Raw genomic sequence first — 20,572 nt, 5'->3', positions numbered from 1 at the left:
TCTTCTGAAGGATGTCAGTGTGGGGGGTGGTCTTCTGAAGGATGTCAGTGTGGGGGGTGGTCTTCTGAAGGATGTCGTGTGGGGGGTGGACTTCTGAAGGATGTCGTGTGGGGAGTGGTCTTCTGAAGGATGTCGTGTGGGGCGTGGTCTTCTGAAGGATGTCAGTGTGGGGGGTGGTCTTCTGAAGGATGTCAGTGTGGGGGTGGTCTTCTGAAGGATGTCAGTGTGAGGGGTGGTCTTCTGAAGGATGTCAGTGTGAGGGGTGGTCTTCTGAAGGATGTCAGTGTGGGGGGTGGTCTTCTGAAGGATGTCGTGTGGGGGGTGGTCTTCTGAAAGATGTCAGTGTGTGTGTGGGTCTTCTGAAGGATGTCAGTGTGGGGGGTGGTCTTCTGAAGGATGTCAGTGTGGGAGGTGGTCTTCTGAAGGATGTCAGTGTGAGGGGTGGTCTTCTGAAGGATGTCGTGTGGGGGGTGGACTTCTGAAGGATGTCGTGTGGGGAGTGGTCTTCTGAAGGATGTCAGTGTGGGGGGTGGTCTTCTGAAGGATGTCAGTGTGGGAGGTGGTCTTCTGAAGGATGTCAGTGTGGGGGGTGGTCTTCTGAAGGATGTCAGTGTGGGGGGTGGTCTTCTGAAGGATGTCAGTGTGGGGGGTGGTCTTCTGAAGGATGTCAGTGTGGGGGGTGGTCTTCTGAAGGATGTCGTGTGGGGAGTGGTCTTCTGAAGGATGTCGTGTGGGGGGTGGTCTTCAGAAGGATGTCAGTGTGGGAGGTGGTCTTCTGAAGGATGTCAGTGTGAGGGGTGGTCTTCTGAAAGATGTCAGTGTGGGGGGTGGTCTTCTGAAGGATGTCATGTGGGGAGTGGTCTTTTGAAGGATGTCAGTGTGGGGGGTGGTCTTCTGAAGGATGTCAGTGTGGGAGGTGGTCTTCTGAAGGATGTCAGTGTGGGGGTGGTCTTCTGAAGGATGTCAGTGTGGGGGTGGTCTTCCGAAGGATGTCAGTGTGAGGAGTGGTCTTCCGAAGGATGTCAGTGTGGGGGGTGGTCTTCTGAAGGATGTCAGTGTGGGGGTGGTCTTCTGAAGGATGTCAGTGTGGGGGGTGGTCTTCTGAAGGATGTCAGTGTGGGGGTGGTCTTCTGAAGGATGTCAGTGTGGGGGTGGTCTTCTGAAGAATGTCAGTGTGGGGGTGGTCTTCTGAAGGATATCAGTGTGGGGGGTGGTCTTCTGAAGGATGTCGTGTGGGGAGTGATCTTCTGAAGGATGTCAGTGTGGGGGGTGGTCTTCTGAAGGATGTCATGTGGGGAGTGGTCTTTTGAAGGATGTCAGTGTGGGGGGTGGTCTTCTGAAGGATGTCAGTGTGGGAGGTGGTCTTCTGAAGGATGTCAGTGTGGGGGTGGTCTTCTGAAGGATGTCAGTGTGGGGGTGGTCTTCCGAAGGATGTCAGTGTGAGGAGTGGTCTTCCGAAGGATGTCAGTGTGGGGGGTGGTCTTCTGAAGGATGTCAGTGTGGGGGTGGTCTTCTGAAGGATGTCAGTGTGGGGGGTGGTCTTCTGAAGGATGTCAGTGTGGGGGTGGTCTTCTGAAGGATGTCAGTGTGGGGGTGGTCTTCTGAAGAATGTCAGTGTGGGGGTGGTCTTCTGAAGGATATCAGTGTGGGGGGTGGTCTTCTGAAGGATGTCGTGTGGGGAGTGATCTTCTGAAGGATGTCAGTGTGGGGGGTGGTCTTCTGAAGGATGTCGTGTGGGGAGTGGTCTTCTGAAGGATGTCAGTGTGGGGAGTGGTCTTCTGAAGGATGTCGTGTGGGGGGTGGTCTTCTGAAGGATGTCAGTGTGGGGGGTGGTCTTCTGAAGGATGTCAGTGTGGGGTGTGGTCTTCTGAAGGATGTCGTGTGGGGAGTGGTCTTCTGAAGGATGTCAGTGTGGGGGGTGGTCTTCTGAAGGATGTCAGTGTGGGGGGTGGTCTTCTGAAGGATGTCAGTGTGGGGTGTGGTCTTCTGAAGGATGTCGTGTGGGGAGTGGTCTTCTGAAGGATGTCAGTGTGGGGGGTGGTCTTCTGAAGGATGTCAGTGTGGGGCGTGGTCTTCTGAAAGATGTCAGTGTGGGGGGTGGTCTTCTGAAGGTGCCTCTGAGGGATGTAGAAAGAAGAACAGGACCAAAGCTCTGCAGAGAGAGGGGAACCATCTGGCCAGCACAAGAGGAGTTCCCAATTGCTTCTAGAGGTTTCCAAACCAGGAAACATGGGTGGATCAGTCGCATCGAAGGTAACTTGGGCAATTTTTCCATCCGAGGACCGCCTCCGTGTATCTCTCGGGTACCTACGCCTCATCTTCCAGAACTGTCCCCTCAGCAAGACTGACAGAGATATCTGGGTCAATCCAATGCGGCTCGTTCTTGACCAGTCATTTGTATGTCTTTTACCACGTAATGAGAGGCAGGGCTAACCCGTGGCAGAGCTACTACAACGCACATGTCATCTGTACGTTACGCCTCTGAACTTGCTTTGTCCGTAATTGACACGGAGGAGGTTCCCATCAAACGCCGGAGAAATTTATTAGCAATTAAAAAAAAACAAAACTCAATCGTGTTTCTCTTCGGGTTTTAATGGTTTTCCTTGAAGAGCTCATTCCTTCCCTGACACTTTGTCACGACCAAGTCGGAATCATTCTCTAGGTTCCCAAGTCTCGGATACAAAGTGAGCTCATCATTCGACTTGCAATGTAGTAGAAACATTAAAACTCTACCTGAAGCGAATGCTGATGACATAAGTTGGCTTGGATAAGTGAGAGCAAAAATCTGGGTGCTATAGCACACCTGACTTATATTAATAAAACCCCAGTACACATATAAAAGAGAGGAAACATCCCACGTAGAACATCCCGAGGGCCGGTGGAGTGGAATCGGACATCCCTCGCGCCCACACACCCGAGGCTCTTCCAATATAAAACGCTGCTCCGATTCTGAAACAGCAGGAGAGAAATGGCCCTGGTTTATTTCTTCCGATTCATCAGTTTCTGGATATTGCGGAGTGTTCTCTCCGGCGTCTTTCTCTGGCATGTGTGTTACAGAGGCCGCGTCTCGGAAAACGGACGCTGCTCCTTAATGCCCCCTTTGAAGATTAGCAGGACGCTGACTGCTGCCTCCGCCGTTTTGGAGACACAGGCCTGCTGAAGGCCAGTGTTTTCTCCGAGTCACCCTGGTATCGGGAAAAGCGCACACTTTCCCCGTGGAGGCTTGTGCTGACCTGTTACCACAGTTCTGGCTGCGTTTCCTCCGTGTGTCCTAATCAGGAAACATTCCCTTCGAAACTTCCCCACTGGACACGTACCACAGCTTTTTTAGCCACTCGTCTACTGATGGGCACTTGGGCTGTTTCCAGATCTTAGCGATTGTAAATAGTGCTGCTATGAACATAGGGGTGCATGTATTCTTTCTGATTGGTGTTTCAGGCTTCTTAGGGTATAATCCAAGAAGTGGGATCACTGGGAGACATAGAAGTAGGGTACAGACGGACAAACCTCAGAAGAGGGGGTGGGAGGGAGGGAAGAGATAAACCACAGAACTTACATGCATGTACGCATAACCAATGGACACAGACAACGGTTCTGGGGGTGGGGCGGGGGTTGGGGAGGAGGGTGTTAATGGGGGAAAAAGGGGAAACATCTGTAACAAAAATAAATTAATAAAAATAATTTAAAAATTCCCCACTGTGTCCTCTAAAGTCTCTTTTAAATTATTAAACAAAAATAAAAATGTGACAGTCACCAGCATCAACACGGTCCTTTCCCCAGAGGCCTGTCCATACCTTGGGGCCGGGACACAGCGGACATCCCCTCCGGTGGTCAGTATGTCTTCTGTTCCGTGGCACCAGGCCCTCAGTCCGCCACACACCTGCTGTGACACACCCTCTCCCTGTCTGTTCCGGCCGTTGTGTGACCCTGAAGGCTGTGACACGGGGCTCACCGGCTTCCCGCCCACTCTGTCCCTTGCCGTGGCCCCGAGGGGGCCTCAACAGTGATGTGGGGGACCAGCCGACCAGTTCCCTGACTTTCTCCACAGCCTTTTCATACGCTCAAGAGCCCCACTGCATGGCCAGACGATGATGCTTCTTTTTTTTTTTTTTTATCCTCACCCGAGGACATTTTCCCATTTTTTTGTTCAGGTAGAGCAGGAGGGAGAGAGAGGAACAGAGAGAGAGAGAGAAACATCGATGTGAAAGGGACACATCGAGTGGCTGCCACCCGCACGACCAACCAGGGCCGGGCACAAACTGCAGCCGAGGTACATGCCCTTAGCGGGAACCGAACCCGGGTCTCTCCGGACCGCAGGCCGACACTCTAACCGCTGAGCCAAACCGGCCAGGGCACTTCTTTGATCTTCTTTCTGCCCAAACCGCTTTCCTGGGAAATCCTGATTTGTCCAACCGGGACCTCGCCTTCCACCGTTCCCTCTATTCTCTGTCACCGTTTTGCTCACCGGCTCTGCCATCTGGGTGGTCTCCCTCTGTAGCTGGACCGTCCCGGTCCTCCATCAAACCAGCACCTCATTCGTTCACTGCCTTCGCTCAGCAAATGCCGTCTCAGCAGCTGCCCCGTGTCGGGCCCTGTTCTGGCCCCGGGGACACAATGGTACACGCCGTCCCGTGTCCCTTGCTGCAATGGTGTGTGATGCAATCATCCCTTCCTGATGTGTCTGGCCCTTGGGAAACTCTCAGTGGACGTTATGTATCCAGGCTGCTATGAATGTGACTGTCTCCTTTACTAGGTGAGGGTGTGAGGTTATCTTGTCTTCCCCTTAGAATCTCCAGGACCTACCCCACTGCCTTTGACGGGGGGTGGGGGGTGCTCAGGAACTGGTGCCCTGATGATACAGACATGGCACTGTCTTGGTCAGAACAGGGATCTAGGGAAGTCTAGCTGTTCCCTGAGGGGTCACTCGGAAAAAAAATAAAGCTATACCTATCTGTGATTCTTATTAAATCTTCTGCCATCTCTGAAAGACTAACAAAGCAATAAGCAAGCAAAACAACAACAAAACACATAAAGTCTTGTGTGGTTTGGAAAGGGACCTGCTGGACTGTCGCTCATGTGCTCCTCCCCACTCGGCCCCGTGTCACCGAGCCCCTGCGGACTCTGGGTCTCACTCACTCCCGCCTCCTGGGGGGCTTCACCCTTCAGAGCCAGTCTCGTCCTCTCATGCATGTCCAGTCCTTTCTTCGTTACCAACACTTTTCTCCTGTGTATAACGGCTGGCTCCAGACCCTGCCATTTACAACCATGACGAGAACAATGGGTGAAACCACCGGCCCTCGATCTCTATGTCCACCTCCATTCACCTCGGACACTGTCTTACTTTTTAATTATTATTACTTTTAATTTTTATTTCTTTATTGATTCCAGAGAGAGAGAGAGAAACATCGATGAGAGAGAACATCGACTGGCCACCTCCTGCACGCCCCCCACTGGGGATCAGGCCCACAACCTGGGCACGTGCCCTGACCGGGAATCGAACTGGCGACCTCTTGGTGCAGGGTCGACGCTCAACCACTGAGCCACGCCGGCCAGGCTCTACCATTTAAATTTAAATACCCACTCTTCTTCCATATCATTGGGCAATTCCTTTTCTCTCCCTTCCTTGAACATCTTTGCTTGGGAATCTCCGTACGTGCCTGCATCCCGTGAGCAGCCCCGGGACAGGGACTGGGTCCTTCTCCGCTCTGTGTATTTACCTGTTAGCACATCCCTGGAGCAAAAGAGCCCTTGATGTCGGACCCCAGTGACGTCGCGCAGTCAGGGCCAAGACCAGCCTGCCGGGAGCTGCTCACCCGTCGGCCCGGAACTGATACTCACATTTCAGCTCGAGTTTGATGAAATCCGTGTTCCCCAGGTTCTCCAGAAACACCCCCCGCGGGATCAGCGTCTTGAAGTAGAAGGAGATGTCAGCACTGGTCTCCCCCCGGAACGTCGAGAAGTGGAGGTAGGAAGACGGGTTTGGGAAGGAGGCGGAGTTCCAGTAATTCCCTGCGGGAAGAAGAGGACGAAGCAGGTTGGCACCTCGGTCGGGCGTGCTAGGGGGTGTGGGCTTAAAGCTTTGCACGGGCAGGTCTACGCCCTGATGAACGTGGAAGGCCTGTTCGGAGGCGTCTGGGGCCCGATCCCTGGGGTTCTGGGGTGTAACGAGGTAACATGCAGGAGCTGCTGGCATCACTGTTGTTTGTTTCCAAACCATTTCTGCTCCGTCACCTTGGGCCCCGGAACAAAGTAAGTGCTCAGTAAACAGCTATTAAATCGGCGAGTCAGTGAAGTGCTGCCTCTCTCAACGACATTCAGCTCCTCATGGGACAAAACCCACTTGCGAGTCACCAGGGCACTGAAGGTACCAGCTAAAGAGACACCGAAGCTAAGGCTCTCGCACCCACCGCTGGCTGGACACGGCGTCCGCCAGCACGTCGCTGTTCTCCCGACCCACGACCTAACTTCCTCGGACCCCCGCAGAGCTCCCTGGACAATGCCACACATTCGCGGGACGGATGTCCTCGCAGCCTTGGGGCGACGGAAGCAGCTGCAGTGTGTCCTTGCGATCAAGGTCAGTGGTGTGGAGGGTGGAGGGACGTTGGTGAGAATACCACGTGGGCCGTAAGAGACTCGCTGTCCGGCAAGGACTTGCGACCAGGCAGGGGGCAGGGATGGCCAGTGTGGACAGGCAGAGGGGCCGGGTTGGGAATGGGCAGGGCAGGAGCCGAAACACACATCGGAGCCGGCAGGGGCCAGTCGGCAGCACCGATACCCAGGCAGGTGGAAGAGGGCGGGCACCCAGCCCGGGCCAGGCAGCAGTCAGGGAAGGCTGGGCCTCAGGCGGGAGAGGCTGATGGCTCTGCAGACTGGCAAAGGACCCGGGCACGTGAGAAACTTTCTATTTATTTCCTAATTTTTAATTATTATGGTATTTTTCCCATCACCTTTGATCCCTTCTATGCCCTCCACCACCTCCCCCGCCCCCCGCAATCACCACCCGGTTGTCCCAGGCCGTGAGTTCTCTCTCTTTTTGTTTATTTTTTTGTTCAATACCCCCTCCCACGCCCCTGCGCCCACCAGAGCTGTCTGCCTGCTCTCTGTTTGTGAGTCTGTCTCTATTTTGCTTGTCAGCTCAGTTTGTTCAGTAGATTCCACACAGGAGCGAAGTCACATGGTCCTCGTCTTCGCTGACGGGTTCACTTCACTCGGCATAAGGTTCCCCAGTGTGAGCAGCTTTTGAAACGCGTCCTGGGCAGGGTTTGGGCTCCGCTCCTGGGGCGAGAGGAGCCCGGGAGGAACCTCCAGCCGGAGCCACCAACCGGGCCGGGCTGAGACGTCCTCTCTCAGACCTCGGGGGCTCATCCGGAGAAAACGCAGCATCTCTGTCCGAGCCCTTCCGCACCCGTTTCCCGTGTCACCATCCCTGGTGTGGGATTCCGGGCTCAGCATTGCTAAGGATACGTTCTGATGGGCAGGAAGCCCGATTTTAACTCCTAACGAAACATTGTTGCACGGACGCAGTTTGCAGAGTCCGGTGGGGCCAGAAGGCAGAGCCAAAGGCCGTTCCCGCCTCCCCCCTCCCCGCACCAAACCCAACTTCGTAACAACTTCTGCACCTTTAACTGGACACACGATGTCCTGTATCTCTAAAGGCTGCCTGCGTAGATACTTAGGAATCTAAGCATCTTAGATGTCCTTCGCTGACCTTCCCGAATGAGGACTGGGCACTTCCACCAGCCCGCCCTCCTGCGCCCCTCCCCGACTCTCCCCGAACAGCGAAGACAGACTTCTGGTTACACTGAGGTGCAATACAGTCTAACCCCGAACCCCCGGGGGCTGCGGCTTGCTTCTCAGCTGCCTGCCAACCGTCTGCACGTACGGATCGTCTTGTACAAGGAGCGACTGGCCACGGGGCAGGCTGAGCCCCCCTGCGAGGGGCGTGCCGGCTGGGCGGGGACCTGAGGACGCAGGCAGGGCGGGCAGGGATGAGAGCAGGCGGACTCGAGCACTTGGCCCGTCCGTGGTGCGCAGAGCTGCCGTGGAGGGGTCCCTCTGCAGGCTCCCGAATCAGACAGTCTGGCTTCCTCACCCCCCGGGTGACGCTGGCCACATCGCTCCATTTCCTCTACCCCCGTTTCCTGCTCTGTACCTGGAGCTACAACAGCAACTCTCCCCGGGCGTCGGGAATCACGGGAGACGATGCCGCCGGGGCGGAACACAAAGTAAACGTTCAGCACACGTTGTCAGTCACCAGCACGTGGGCGCATGACTTCAGTATCACGGAGTCCCCGTCCCAGGGTCCCAGGGCCTGGCCGAGGGGGAGGACGGGATGGGGCTCCTTCCTTCACCAGGTGAGCAGCAAGTCAACAGACCCAAGGCGCCTCCTGAGCCCCCGCACCCCCGCGGGGACTTCCCGAGGGGAAGCAGCAGGCTGGGCGACAGCCCTCTGTGCATCCTGCCTCCTCCAGCCGTCGGCCACCTCGGACCCCCCTCCGCCCGTTCGTCCTGTCCTCCCCGCTCTGTTCCCTGTCCTTCAGGACCGCGTGCTCCCATTTCTTCATCTCCTTGCTGACCTGGAGAAGGTTCCGTCCGGGACGCACCCGTGGGAACGACCCTGGCACCTCGCAGTGTGATAGACGCACGTGTCGAGTGGCCAATAAGTGAAAATCTGATGAAAGGAAGAGCGACTGAGCGAGTAAGGGAGTGACCCAGATGCTGGAGGAAGTCGTATGCGAACGAAGCCAGGTCGCAGGGCTGACAGGCGGAGACGAGCCCTGGGAATGGGGACGCACCCCGGGGTCTTCCGTCCCCTCCGAGGGAGGCAGGTGCTCAGGGAAGGGGACCAGGCGGAGGCCGAGCGAGCCGGCACCTGTCCGTCGGCGGAGAGGAGGGCGTGCAGACTCTGCCGGCTGTGTTGGTTGAGTGCGTGACTGCCGGGTGGTCTGGACCCCAGGGGGCTCGTCCCCCTCGCTCCCCACCCTCTCCAAAGCGGCATGTCCCAGACCACAGACCCAGAGGCTTCTGTGGCTTCAGCTTTCGGTGGCGAGCGCTTTGCAACGTGGAAAACACTTAGCCGGAGGAGAAGGCCGGTTACTCTGAAAAGTGTCAGTGACCCAAAGGCTAGAGATTTGCGTGGGCGCTGGGGTCGCTTACTACGGCTGGGTGACATCGACGACAAGAAACCAGATGATCCCCTCATGTGTGCTCCGTTGGCAGAGACGTCCTCATGGGGAGACGGAAGTTATTCCCGTGATTAAATGTCTGGTACCTTCAGGAAAGGCAGGCGGTGCTCTGGCCAGCTCCCGGCCTCGCCTCATGGGGCAGGTGAGAACGAACAGGTGCAGGTTGAAATGCTGTCTGGAGTCAGCTGGTCTCTCTGCAGTTCCCTCCTCTCCAGAAGGCCTGTCCCTGCTACAGCCCAGAGGCGGGCTGTCATAAACCTGGGGGAGGAGCCAGCATGTAAGAGCGTCCCCCGAGAAAAGGCACGTGTGATGGTGAAACCCCCAAGGTGGAGCGGCTCCGGAGGCCTCCTGTGCCGTGGTCCACGGCCAGGCCACGGGTGTGTGTGTGTGTGTGTGTGTGAGATAAAAGTGGCTTGTTCCTAGTCAGTCACGGAAACGCCTATGTCGACCCTGTCGACGGTCCATGTAAATGTAGGGGTGCTTCAGAGGTCATTCCGTTCACTTTGAGCGCTGGAAACGCTGTGTGTACTCGGATGCTTGGAGGTGGGCGGCGGGTCTAAGTCTCCTTGTCGAGCTCCTCAGGGACCCCACACCCGATCCTGACATTTCCTCAGATGCTCCTCATTGCGGCTGCTAGTGATGCCTAATGTACACTCGCCCTCCTGCGTGTATTGGGGTTCCGCGTGAAAAATTAACAACCCAAAGTGGAGAGATGGACAACCAGGTGTGCACTGGAAATACGTGGGCTTGTTCTTTACGCGAACGTCAGTCTTGCGCTAACCCCAAAGGTTTCTGTGTTCCCGATTCCAAAGGACGAGGGGATAGCAAGCCTGGCTCTCTCAGACCACACTGAATAAAGGACTGGGGGGGGGGGGGCAAGCCCCCTGTCCTGCATCTGGAGGGCGGGGAACACATTTATTATAGCCACTAGGTGGAGGTTGAAGGGAAAAATGTTTCATAAGTCATGCAGTACATAGACATGGCCATGGGAGGGCGACTCTCGGGACTGTCCAACTTTTATTTTATTTTTTTTATCCTTATCCGAGGACATTTTTTGATTTTTTTGTTCAGATAGAGTGGGAGGGAGAGAGAGAAACATTGACGTGAAAGGGACCCATCGAGTGGCTGCCACCCGCACGACCCAACCAGGGCCGGGGACAAACTGCACCTGAGGTACAAGCCCTTAGCGGGAACTGAACCCGGGTCTCTCGGGACCACAGGCTGACGCTCTAACAGCTGAGCTAAACCGGCCAGGGTGGGACTGTCCAACTTCGAAACTCTTGTGTGCCTGTCCCAGGGGTAAATCTTCCACTCTCATTACTTTCCCTGAGCCATTGCACCCCCTTTCATGATTCCAAGTACTAATCCCAGGCCACTAATTCCCAAGCGAATGCATACAGTTACATCTCTACTGTGACGTCAAGATTGAGGTATGCATTTCTTACGGGACAGCCTGTCTGCGCGTAGCTTCCTTAAACTCTGACGGAAGGCGAACGCATTTTTCTCCACGTTCACTCTGTGTGGTATGCTCTGCACTGCAGCTGCCCCCTTTGCCACTCCAGCCAGAAGCATGGGCGTCCAATCAGCCTCCAAGGCCTGATAGCCACGCCTCCGAAATATTCTGCCGTGCCCATTCCTCCCGGGGCCCTGGCTGTCCCCTCCCACCTGGATGCCACCTGAACTCCGGTGTTGTTTATCGTCATCCAGACTTTGCAAAGCTAACAGAGAAATCTCTCTAAAATGCACAACTAAGCGTTTCACTGTCATGGGTGAGACCCCCCCTCCCCCGTCATGGTTCCAGACGCCTGCAGGACACACCGCAAGCCCTGTGCGCAACCACGGGGTCTGAGCCTGCCTTCTGGTGGCCAAGGGTGGCTCTGAGGGTGGCCGGCCCATGGGTGCCACTGCTGTGTCTCCCATTGGTATCTGCCTCCTCTTACCACGTTCTCTCCATATAATTGCGCCGTTATGTTCCCATGCTGTCGTCTGCCCAGGTGTCCTGGAGAAAGGTCACAGTGGAATTGTAACCGACCGCGATGCATTTGCCCACATTGGACCACGGCGTGGAGGACGGATGCTGCCATTCGAGACAGCGCTGATGCATGACAGGCCCCAAAGCCCAGAGCCCCACCTCCACAGAGAAACAGGTCTTATATCGAATCCATTCGGTGAGGACAAGGTGGAGAAAGACCTCCTGTTGCCGCAGGACGGTGGACGGGAACCTGCAAATGCTCTCCCCGGTGGAGAAAGGGATTGATACGATCCACATTATGTGAAACAAGTCGGTTTTCTTCCGGGCTCCTCTCATCGTGGGAAATGAGAAGATGCCCTACTCACAGACGCATCGCTCTCCCTCCAAGAACGACCACAGTCCCCACGTCTCCGGGAGAGGGCTGGCGTCAGCCAAGAGCGCCGTCTCTTTATTTCTAACTTAGGAACACAGTTCCTTTGTCAACAGAGTTGTTGTAAGGGGGGTACAGCAGCATCACGAAATACCAGAAAACCGTAAAAACGCAAACCATTTTTTAAAAAATATGTATTTTTATTCTTTTTTTTTTTTTTTGCATTTATCTTCAGATAGAGTAGGAGGGAGAAATGGAGGAAGAAGAGAAACATCACTGTGAGAGAGACACATCGAGTGGTTGCCATCCACACGACCCCAACTGGGGCCGGGGACAAACTGCAACCGAGGTACGTGCCCTTAGCAGGAACCGAACCCGGGACTCTCTGGACTGTGGGCCGACGCTCTAACCGCTGAGCCAAACCGGCCAGGGCGGCAAACCGTTGCTTTATGCCTGGATGTACGTGTAATCATGGAAAACAACGGACTCTGAATGTAGAGCTGAGATGGGCGGTCTGGATGTACGCACACCAGGCTGGTGTTTCCTGACCACTCGTGGATACTCGAGAAGGGACAATAGGGACACGGCCTGGAGCCAGATTCCATCCAGTGGCTAAGTGACCATAACGTCGAATATAAAAACAGCGCGTCCACACCTAAAGCAGCTTTAGGGCATTAAAGATGAAAGAGCACGTCGGGGCCACGGTCCCATGTTCCCGTGACAGTCTTTGCTGCGGTCTTCCTCGGGTGGAGCTGGGGGCACAGACCCTGAGTCTGCTGCCGCCCCCCGGGGGTAAGGTCGTGAAAAGGAATTCCGGGTGAATACGAGCAGGGATTTTCTAACCTCGTGTCCCGCGATTGAAACAGGTGTTAAGGTGACGGCCTTGGCATTGGACAGGCTGACCTGGAGCAGTTTTGATTTCAGAGGACTCTGGGAATGTGTCTGAAGGCAGGACAGACTGAGTAAGGGGTGCAACGTGGCTGACATGCCTGAGTAGCATCTTCACAGAAAGGCAAGGCTGGGGGTGCAGCGCCCCGGGGGGCACACAGACACCTCTGCAGGTCTGCCGGGGCCATGGCATAGAGTAGAGACCCCGCTGCCACCCCACGCGGCGGGCCCCCTCCACGCGCGTTGATCAGAACGTGGCACAGAGGCACACGCCAGGGTAGTGCAATACTGATTCATGCTCTCTCGTGGTCGCCCCTACATTTTCTTTCTTTTTAAATCCTCACCCAAGGATATTTTTCCATTTATCTTCAGCTAGAGTGGAGGGAGGGGCGGGGGGTGATGGGCTGCCTTCCACACGACCCACAACTGAGCACGTGCCCTTGACCGGAACTGAACCCACAGCTCTTTAGTCCGCAGGCCGACGCTCTAACCACTGAGCCAAACCGGCCAGGGCTGCACTGACATTTCCCGCGACCACACTGTGCACTCCAGCTGGGGCGTCTCAGCCTTGCCTCGGAGGTTATTGGGAGCAGCGGGAAGGCCGCCCGCCCAGAGCTGAGCTGCGTGGGAACCTCAGGATTTTAAGAAGTGAATTTGGATAAGAAAAGCACACGTTCAAGTTTTAACCGCTGCAGCAGGTGCCGCCGGTTGTGCTGCCTCGAGCCCGGCGGATGGCGGTATAACGGCGTCCGGGAAGCAGTGGCTCCGAGGGTTTGGCAGCCGGCAGAGCACAGCGGCTCGGGGCGCAGGCCGGCTGACCTCTGCTGAGCCCAGGGGTGGGGGGAGCCAGGCTTTCCAACCCGCCCCCGGATGCATGCCGGCGGACGGTGACACATTCCACCCTGCAAAACTTTATGGGACGTGTGTGGGGATTTATTGTTTCAAGAACAGATTTACCTACCGAGGCAGGGGGATAAATTTCAAGTACATTTGGTGTTGGAGAATGGTCACTTTAGTGCTGATTTCAATCCACTTGAGTTTCTCCTTCACCTTCCATCCTCCCCCACAAGTGGAGCACACCACACACGCACACACATGCACATACGCACGCACATAGGCACATGCACACACGCGCACACATGCACACACAATGCACACATGCACGCACAGCACACATGCACACACACGCAACACACACGTACACGCACATGCACACATGCACACACACACATCTTTTTAATTTGGTGTTTAAGTGGTTTGCAAATGTTTAAAGAGCTTTTAACAGAAAAAAAAGGAAACTACCACAACGATGAATCTAGTGGTATATTCAGGAGAACAGACCACAGTGCGGCATAAGCAGTGAAACAGACTTACGCGCATTCTCGACTTTTCAGAATAAAATGCACGCTGCAGCTCCCTTTAGTTAAAAGGCATACGCACCTGATGCACTTATGGGCACACACACACACATAACACACATACACGTGTGTGTGTTTGTGAAAGAGTGCAGAGGAGAGAAGAGAAAGGGAAGAAGGAAAGAGGGTGGAGAGGCAGAGGGCAGAGTGCAGGCAGCCGGAAGGGGGAGTTCTCGGGGAGAACAGGCTGGGTGGGTAGCGGCCCAGGACAGACGCCCGGGCACCGAGTGGGGGGCTGCGGGGGGACTGAAGACTGCTCTGTTCTGGGACTGACATGACCTTTGACGCCCGTGTGAGCTGCAAGTAAAGCTTAGATTCCCCCCAAGGATAATTTTCCAGATATCTTCAGAGAGAGTCGGGGTGGGGGGGAGAGAAACATCAATGTGAGAGAGACACATGGATTGGCTGCCTCTTGCACGACCATGAACAGGGCCGGGGACAAACTGCAATAGAGGTGCATGCCCTGGGCCGCAATCGAACCCGGGACTCTTTGCTCTGAGGGCTGACGTTCTCACCTCTGAGCCAAACCAGCCAGGCTACTGTGCTGTTTTTTACAAGAATGCATGTCAGCACTATGTAGGTGAATTACAGGAGGTCTCAGCTTCTGCATTTGGACTGTAGGTCTCTGGGCCTGACCCTGAACCCATTCGGTAGCTGCAATGGGAAGAAGGGATGTTGTTCCTCATGCTAAGAAAGGGTAAGGTTCCCGAGGCATTTCTGACCTATAAACTACCAATGCCTAACTAACTAACTAACTAACTAACTAACTAACTAACTAACTAACTAACATGCTATGAAGGTTTCTTCTTACAATGCATTCTCACTGGTCACGAGCACACTTTTCTTCACCAATACTTCCTCCATTAAGATTCGGGACTTCGTCAAGTTACGAGCACTTATTAACAGTCAACTCCACAGGGTTATTATGAGTCATTGATAGCAGCTAAAAATCGATCAAACTATGTTCCAAGCAATGTTTAACACAGGCGTTATCTCACCTAGCGAACCCTCCCCGCATCATCTGAAGCACTAGTATTACCTCCCTTTTCGTCTGAGGGAACTGAGGGAAAGGTTAATGTGGGTTTCCTTTCACACCAAAATCTCATGGCTTCAGGACCAGCGTTCCTTCCACAAAAACGTGCCGCCGCTTCAGAAAATAAAGCAACTCCTTTGCGCTTCCCCACGACCCTCGCCTCCTCATTCAGGAGCGCACCGGCCCTCCAAGCATCCCTGCGGGATCTCAGGCTGCGCTTTCCCGAAGACGCTACTGCGGACCTGTCTTCAGATGTCAGCTGACGAGGGCTCGGGAGAGACCCAGGTGGCCTGGGCGGGGCAGGCGGCAAGGCAGGGGGGGGGGGGGATAGGACCTCGTTTTGCTTCCTGTCCCTACTGAGCGCCTACTCTTCATCATGCCCAGCCCCAGACTCCACGGAAGGGCTGAGGTTTGTCTCTGCTTCTGATACCCTGGTGCACGCTCCCCCTTGCTCAGTAGGCTGCAGCCACACCAGCCTTTCTGTTCCTCAACATGCCAAACTTGCTCCAGTCTCAGGACCTGTTTCTTCTTCCTACAGTGCTTCCCAGAGATCTCTACCGGACTGGCTTCTGCTCATCACTCCGAAACCAGTCACCTCCTCAAAGAAGTGGGAAAGCCAACCTGAAGTCACCCTCGGCCATTCCCTGTTGATTTCATTTTTTTTTTTTTAATCCTCACCCGAGGATATTTTTCCATTTTTTGTACAGATAGAGTGGGAGGGAGAGAGAGGAAGGGAGAGAGAGAGAGAAACATCGACGTGAAGGGACACATCGAGTGGCTGCCACCCGCACGACCAACCAGGGCCGGGGACAAACTGCAACCGAAGTACGTGCCCTTAGCGGGAACCGAACCCAGGTCTCTCAGGACCGCAGGCCGACGCTCTAACCGCTGAGCCAAACTGGCCAGGGCTGATTTCATTTTGTATAGCATGTATCATTATTTAAAGTATCCTCTTAGACGGCAGGTTCACTTATGTATCGACTCTCCTTCCTGGACTGAGATATGAGGTCCATGCACGCACTTTGCCTCTGCTGGGTTTCTATGCCTACACCCTGCTTGGCACATAGCAGGTGCCCTAGGAATGAAGGCATGAATGGACGTACCACCTCGGGTCCATCTGTTTGGGAGCTGCGGGTCCTGTAGTCTGACAGCCAAGGAAGGCTCCCAAAGCTCAGTGTCTACGTGGAGACAGAGTTGCTACTTGGCTCCATCAAGCCTTGTTATTACATCAGGGACGTGACGAGCTGAGTCATGTTTCTGAAGCTACTGAGAAGGAGAAGCCTCAAACTGACCTTATATGACAAAAGGACTGAAGATATTCTTATTGATTCTTTACAACCAAGTCTCTGATATGCACTGTCAAAAAATTTGTGATCCCCCCCCCCAATATCATTGCCAAATGACACCCTTTCTGGCTCCGCATGACACACGCAGGGATCGGTACCACGGAGGCAGAAAGCGCATGTGAAGGAGCCAGCTGTTCCGAAGTCGGCTGGGCCGGTTCGGCTTTCTCACGTCCTGTTCCCACAAAGAAGCCGTCGACAGACGCGCAATGTCGGTCGAGCGCGGTTAGACCGCATGTGAAGGGTACGGTCTTCCCACGTGACCTGAAGCCTGTGCCATGACACTTCGCAGTGACGTTTATCGTGCGTAACCACCCTGCTCTGGTCGGCTGGGAGAGGCCTTCTCCAGCCGTCTCAGTGAGGGGAGGGCTGGGTGCTGGGACGGATTCACCCGGGGAGGCTGCCCCGGCTCCCATCTCTCCTCCGCTCTCAGGGGGGCTGGTGGCTTTTCAGTCCTCTCCGGGGGAGTAGGGTCTTGATCTTTCCCAGGGGGGTGCAGTTTTACTCTCGGGGTAAGGCTTGTGTTCCGCTGCCTGAGGACAGGTCCTTGGAGGCTGGGTGCCTTCACAGCGCAGGCGTCTGTGGCAATGGGGAGAGTTGCCCATTTGAGAGACTTTAGGAAGATAATAGTGGCTTTGCTGCCCTTTTATCGCGTGTGACCCCAATCTCTCACTCCACCTTCCCCACCCTGCTGGCAGACGTCAGTCCACGGAGCCGTCGGGGGTGGCGGCTGATCATGGCTTAGTAATTCTTCGCCTCTGGTTTTTCACTACTTCAGTAAGGAACTCTTGAAGAGGAAAGTGCCTTTCAGATCCACACTAGTTCATCTTGAATGCTCTGATTTCAAGTATCAGCCCAGGGGGGAGATAAATATTTCTGTATTCACGGTCTATATTTATACTTATAATGATCTAGTTGATGCCTTTCAGCCAGGATCTATGTTTCACTGGCAGTGCGTGTGTGCACGCACACACACACGCACACACACAAGCACACACAGACACGTGCGCACACACACACACATACATGGACACACACACACATGCATGCACACGGACACACACATGCACACATGCATGTACATACGCGCAAACATGTGCACACAACACATGGACACATACACATATGCATGCACGCGGACACAGGCATGCACACACGTGCACACATGCATGCACATACATGCACAAGCACACACAGACATGTGCGCACACACATGCACACACACATGGACACATACACACATGCATGCATACACACATGCACACACGTGCACACACGTGCACACACATACATGGACACATACACATAAGCATGCACACGGACACACATATGCACACACATACACACATGCACACACATGCACACACATGCACACACGTGCACACACACATGCACGCACAAACACATACACGCACACACACGTACAGCTTCCAAATCATGATGAATAAGGAGACCATGTTAGAATAACACCACGGAGCATAAACTATTCTAATTTTCTCCACTCATGAGAACCAAGTCATCAAAGTTTACCTGCGAGACTGAACTTAGACATTGATACTTTGAAGTAGGAAAAAAGGGTCCGTTTTTACACTTGAGAAAAATGACGTGCACGGTGAAATGTGCTTAACGACAACAAGGAAAAAAAATAACAGTGCGGATGCAACTCGCCACACTCCATTGGAAAGGTTAAACTATTTCATGGCTTTTCCTCTTAAAACTAAACTTGAAAATATCTTTCTTGGAAGAAAATCCACGGGAACATTTTCTCTCGCTCTGTTTCACATGCTTGAGAAACGAGAAAGCATCCCACTGGGCATTAATCAGAAGACTGGGAACAGGAAGGGAGGAACCGTTCACAGAAATAATTTGGGAGACAAGAGACCGGACCTGATTAGTTTCCACAGAGCATCCCAATTCTGTTAAGGATTATTCCCCATGAGAAACAGGCATTTCCCCCTCCAGATTCTTTTCCCCGGGTCATGCTCTTTCTGCGTGTTGCAACTTGATCTTCAATTCTTTTATAATCATCCGCGCACAGACTTTATTGGGCACGAAGGAAATCTGTGAGCTTGCTGAAAATGCAGCTTTCTGAGCCATACTCCCAGCTGTTTGGAGTCGCTCCGTCCCGGGCTCGAGAACCTGCTCTCTTGAGGAGGACCTCAGCACTTTCTGGAAACGACAGAAGTTTCAGAAACAGGGATCTGGAATCTATGGGTCTCTCCGATCACTTAGAGGTCTGGCTAATTCTGACCACTGAAGGGTGAACAGTGACATCCAATCATGTTATTGGCACAGCCGATCGGAGGCCTCACACTGAGGACACAGGCCCGAGTCAAGAAGTCCTGCCTGGCCCCTGATGTAGGTCTCAGCGAGCAGGGCCAGGCTGGACACTGACAGAGACGGTCCATCAGCTTGGATGAGAAGGACTTTGCCTCCTTCACCAGAGAGCGCTTCGTGGTGAGAGCAGAATGTGGCTTCTCTATGAGTCTCGGGGAAAACAGGACTTGGGGTTCAGTCTGTGACCCAGCAGGGAGGGTGTGCAGAGACTTGGTCTACAGCCTCTCCTCTTGGCTTCGATGCTGGCTACTCAGGATCTCAGGACGTTACTCTCTCTGGTTCTCTTCCTTCCCGTTTACCACTGGGCCGTCCATTGGTTCCACTGCTCTATCTTCTAGTATTTGTGTTCCCCAGGGCTCCCCAAATGCCCCTCTGGCTCTTCTCTGGTCCCACGGTCTCTCTGCGGGGCCTCCACCATTCTCCCCTCGATACCATCACCCAGGTCTCCAGCAGACCTCTGGCCCGCGTCCCGGGGCTCAGAGCCAGAATTCCAGCAACAGGTGCCTCTCTTCAGATCTCCTGCCAGAAGCCAGGACGATCAAACCAAAGTCCTCGCCTACACCCGGAGGTTGCTCCTCCTGTGGCCTTCATCTGAAAGGCATCACTGTTCACGGAGGAGGCCAGTGTGAGGAGGCTCCAGGCCTATTCTGAGCCACAACGTCTATGCCCACGGGCAACCAGATGCCACATTCTGCCACTGCACCTCCAAGCTGTCTCTCTGTCGTCCCCTGTTCTTCTTCCCCATTGCTCGGTGTCCCTTAGCGCTCATCCCCACCCCCACGTCGTCCTCCGTGGAGCCAACCGGACAGCTTTCGGAACCCAGACCTACTTAGCAACACGCGTTACAAATCCTGGCGGCCGAGTCGACCCCCTCTGCCTGCGATGACATTGAGCTGTAGTTTTCCTTCTTCCTAGTCACGGTGAACAAAAATGCTACTGTTCGTAGAGACGATGATGATGCAACACAACCGCTGATAATTAATGGACAGCTCCCTCTGTGGTTCAACGGCCAGGCAGTTTCATGAAAGCCCCCCAAATAGGCCCTGCTGTCCCCCTTTGCAGATGGGGCAGTTGAGACTTGGAGAGATCAGGGAACTTGCTCAAGTTCGCGTGGGTCGTAAGAGTGGGTCGGTCTGAATCCAAAGCCTGTGCACCTCCCCACCTCCCTCTGCCTGTTTTTACCAGTTTCAACAACCCTACGGACAGTATTCTCCCTGCTGCATTTAAAGGCATTGTGGACCCTCTGGTGGGTGTGGTCACAGGTGTGAACCCATCCCCCTTCCTCCTTCCCAGGTGGGTCAGGGTGAGTTTGTCCCTGTGTTGCCTGTACAATCAACAAATGTCTGAGGACAGGACCTCTGGCCCCAGCTTTCTAGCGTCGCGATTCCGTTTTTATGCTAATGGTCTTTCAAACGCATGAGCTGTTAATGGCTCAGGAACGTGGTAACTTCTCACACTACATAGATTGGTTAGTCAAGTCCCTCCCAAGTACACTCAATAGACAGCTGGGTCCAGACTTCTGGAATGTCAGCGGTGATGGTCGAAGTCGTATGAGAAATGCTGGATTCAAACATGTTAAACAGGTTTGTTGTTTCCCCCTGCAGGATGTCTCGCGGTGTATTGTGGTTCTCGGAGAGGAGTACACACCCCGTGCTGCTCAGTACATTTGAACCACAGGGCTCAGTTTTTCCTTTTTTAAAACACAGCCTTGAAATACACCTGTTTTGGGAAACACTGAAGAGCCACCTGTTAATACAGAATAATTCTTCGCATTTAAACATGTGGACCACGCTATTGGTTTTTATTTAACCCCCACAGACGGTATAATGAGCGCCACCGTGTTTTATTCTACTTAGAAATCGTGCTAAGTGCAACCAGCACTGTGGCGGAGAGGATGGGGAGGATGATCAATTAAACTGTTGATCCGTGTTGTCAGGAGGCAGATACAGAACCAAAGCTTGATTTAAAAATGAATGGAGACCCGGGTCCTTTCTTCTCTGTGACCCTCTCTGCACATCTCAGACGTCAT

General features: G+C 54.1%; 1 protein-coding gene across 1 annotated transcript in view; it reads right to left on the bottom strand.

Annotated features, from left to right (window-relative positions):
• CNTNAP2 (contactin associated protein 2) overlaps positions 1–20,572 on the bottom strand; it is a 1,693,809-nt gene that overhangs the window by 183,900 nt on the left and 1,489,337 nt on the right. The window contains exon 16 of the mRNA XM_036246733.1: positions 5,839–6,009. Coding sequence (XP_036102626.1) covers positions 5,839–6,009 — 171 coding nt within the window. The remainder of the gene's footprint in view (positions 1–5,838; positions 6,010–20,572) is intronic.

The sequence above is a fragment of the Molossus molossus genome, unplaced genomic scaffold (genome assembly GCF_014108415.1).
Source record: "Molossus molossus isolate mMolMol1 unplaced genomic scaffold, mMolMol1.p scaffold_m16_p_7, whole genome shotgun sequence".
In the NCBI taxonomy this organism is placed as follows: Eukaryota; Metazoa; Chordata; class Mammalia; order Chiroptera; family Molossidae; genus Molossus; species Molossus molossus.
This window is presented reverse-complemented; position numbering and strand designations above follow the sequence as displayed.